Source organism: Penaeus japonicus, unplaced genomic scaffold, assembly GCF_977035675.1.
Source record: "Penaeus japonicus unplaced genomic scaffold, GWHDUDI00000001_assembly GWHDUDI00000003, whole genome shotgun sequence".
NCBI lineage: Eukaryota > Metazoa > Arthropoda > Malacostraca > Decapoda > Penaeidae > Penaeus > Penaeus japonicus.
The window spans coordinates 46604423-46606922 of record NW_028234405.1 but is presented as its reverse complement, the minus strand read 5'-3'; the positions used below and the strand labels follow the sequence as shown (position 1 = coordinate 46606922).

Here is a 2500-nt window from a genome sequence, read left to right as displayed (position 1 = left end):
AGAACCCCCACCACATACCCACCCAAAAAAAAACAACACCCACAAACACCAACACCCACAAACAACACCCACAAACAAACACCCACTCCTCACCTTCATAATCGCATCCTCCCCATCGCTGTTTTGTAGGTACTGCGGACTCCTGCGCTTCCAGTCCTCCATCAGCTGTTTGACTTCCTCGCTCTCGGGGTCCACCAGGCGAACAGCTGTTATGTTGGAGCCGCTGTACTTGAAGTCGTCGAGGTCCACTAAGTGCAGGTCCTTTGGGTGGGGGGTGGGGGGTGGGGGAGAATGGGGAGGGGGTGTGGTGGGGTGGGGAGAATGAGAGGGGGTGTGGTGGGTTGGGTTGGAGGAGGAGAGGGGTGGGGTGGGGAGAGGGGGGAGGATTTATGGGGGTATGGTGGGAGGGGGAGAAGGAGAGGGGTGTGGTGGGAGGGGGAGAATGAGAGGGGGTGTGGTGGGTTGGGTGGGAGGGGGAGAAGGAGAGGGGTGGGGTGGGGTGGGGAGAATGAGAGGGGGTGTGGTGGGAGGGGGAGAAGGAGAGGGGTGGGGTGGGTTGGGGGAGGTGGGGGGTTTATGGGGGGTGGGGTGTATGATGGGGGAGGGGGGAGGGGGGGTGGTGGGGTGAGGGGGGAGGATGTATGGGGGTATGGTGGGTTGGGTGGGGGAGATGGGGATGTGGGGGTGGGTTGGGTGTGGGGGGTGGGGGGGGGGGGGTGTGGGGGAGGGAGTGCATGGATGGGTGGCTGGGGTGGGTTGATATGAGGGTGGAGTGGGGAGTGCGGAGTGGGGGGTTCTATTGGGGGGGGTAGGAGGGGGATTTATTGGGTGGGTAGGGGGAGGTGGGAGGATTTATGGGGGTTATGGTGGATGTTGGGGGAGGGTGTATGGGTAGGAATGGTGGGGGTGGGGGCTAGGGATGTGGGGATTGGTTGGGTGGTTTGGGGTATTGGGGTGGGGGAGGGAGGGATGTGGGTGGGGTTGGGGGAGGGAGGGGTTGTATGATGGTTTGGGTTGGATGGAGATAGGTGTGGGGTGGGTTGGGGAGGAGGGGGAATGATAGGGTGGGTGGGGGGGGAGGCAAAGGGTGTGGGGGAGGATGTATGGTGGGAGGGGCCGTATGTGGGATTGGGTGGGGAGAGCGTAGGGATGCGGGGTTAAGGGGAGGATTTTTCATTACCATATTTATCATCATAATCATTTATAGTATCATCAATCACCACCTCTCATCCCACATTTGCATTATCATTAACCAATATCGCTATTGTTTTAAAATTATCATATATCATCATTGTTGTTTATTGTCAATACCACTATCCTTATTAATCATCATTATCATCCATTTTATCTTATTTTCATTATTATTATCATAATTATTATTATTATCCTTAACCTTATTATCAACATGATTTTTTTTTATTAATCATCATAATCATTAATTGTTGTCGATATTACTAATGTCATCATATCCTGATTATCGTTATCACATTATATTCATTATTAAACCATCATTATTATCCATAATATTTCATCATAACACTGCTATCAATGGTGATAATGATAATAATGATAAATAATAAAAAGAGTTGGAATAACAACAGATGTTTAATGATAAGAGCAAAAAAATGCTTAATGCTAATAGTTTTACTATCATTATCATTATCAGCATCCAATACTAACATTAATCATATCACTTATTGTTATCCCACCATCAATCAACCTCATCATCATCATCATCAATCAATATTAGCATCATCACTATTATCACTGATAAAACAATCCAATACTATAAAAATAAATAAAATACAAAAAAAAAACAAAAAAAAAAAAACTCACGAGCGAAAGTAATAAATATACATTATGCAGAGATGACATGAGCCCAAATCTGTATGCGCCCTGTTTCACAACACGTTGGTCCGAACCGTTTTCTGTCTTTGCAGTCTAATATGATATTTTGTTCATAAGCTGTTTTTTCAACTTCCCTTAGAAATGGGTCTGAGGAGAGAGAAAGGATGTTTTTTTGTTATATACTTATGTGTATATTTTGTATATTATTTATATGTGTTTATCTATTTTTTTATTCTTATCAAGCTATCTTATTTCATGTTTATATCTATATATACATGAATTGTGTATGTATACATAAATTTATGTATATATACATACATACATATATATATGTATATATATATATATAATATAGATATATAATATAATATATAAATATATATATATTTATATATATATATACATATTACATATATATATATATATATAATATATATAATATATATATATATAATTATATATAATATACATAAATAATTATATATATAATATATATATATATATAATATATATATATATATATATATGTGTGTAATAAATAATATATATATTTATATATATATATATATATATGAATATATATATATATATATATAATATATATAAATATATATATACATATACACACAAACACACAACACATCACACATAT

The 2500-nt window shown here is 40.3% G+C and overlaps 2 protein-coding genes across 2 annotated transcripts in view; both read right to left on the bottom strand.

Annotated features, from left to right (window-relative positions):
* LOC122254809 (glutamate receptor ionotropic, kainate 2) overlaps positions 1 to 2500 on the bottom strand; it is a 259618-nt gene that overhangs the window by 139637 nt on the left and 117481 nt on the right. The gene's annotated exons all lie outside the window — the stretch shown is intronic.
* Positions 1 to 2500, bottom strand: part of LOC147472189 (glutamate receptor ionotropic, kainate 2-like) — a 9822-nt gene that overhangs the window by 3554 nt on the left and 3768 nt on the right. The window contains exon 4 of the mRNA XM_086554085.1: positions 94 to 248. Within this exon, the coding sequence (XP_086410211.1) occupies positions 94 to 248 (155 nt within the window). The remainder of the gene's footprint in view (positions 1 to 93; positions 249 to 2500) is intronic.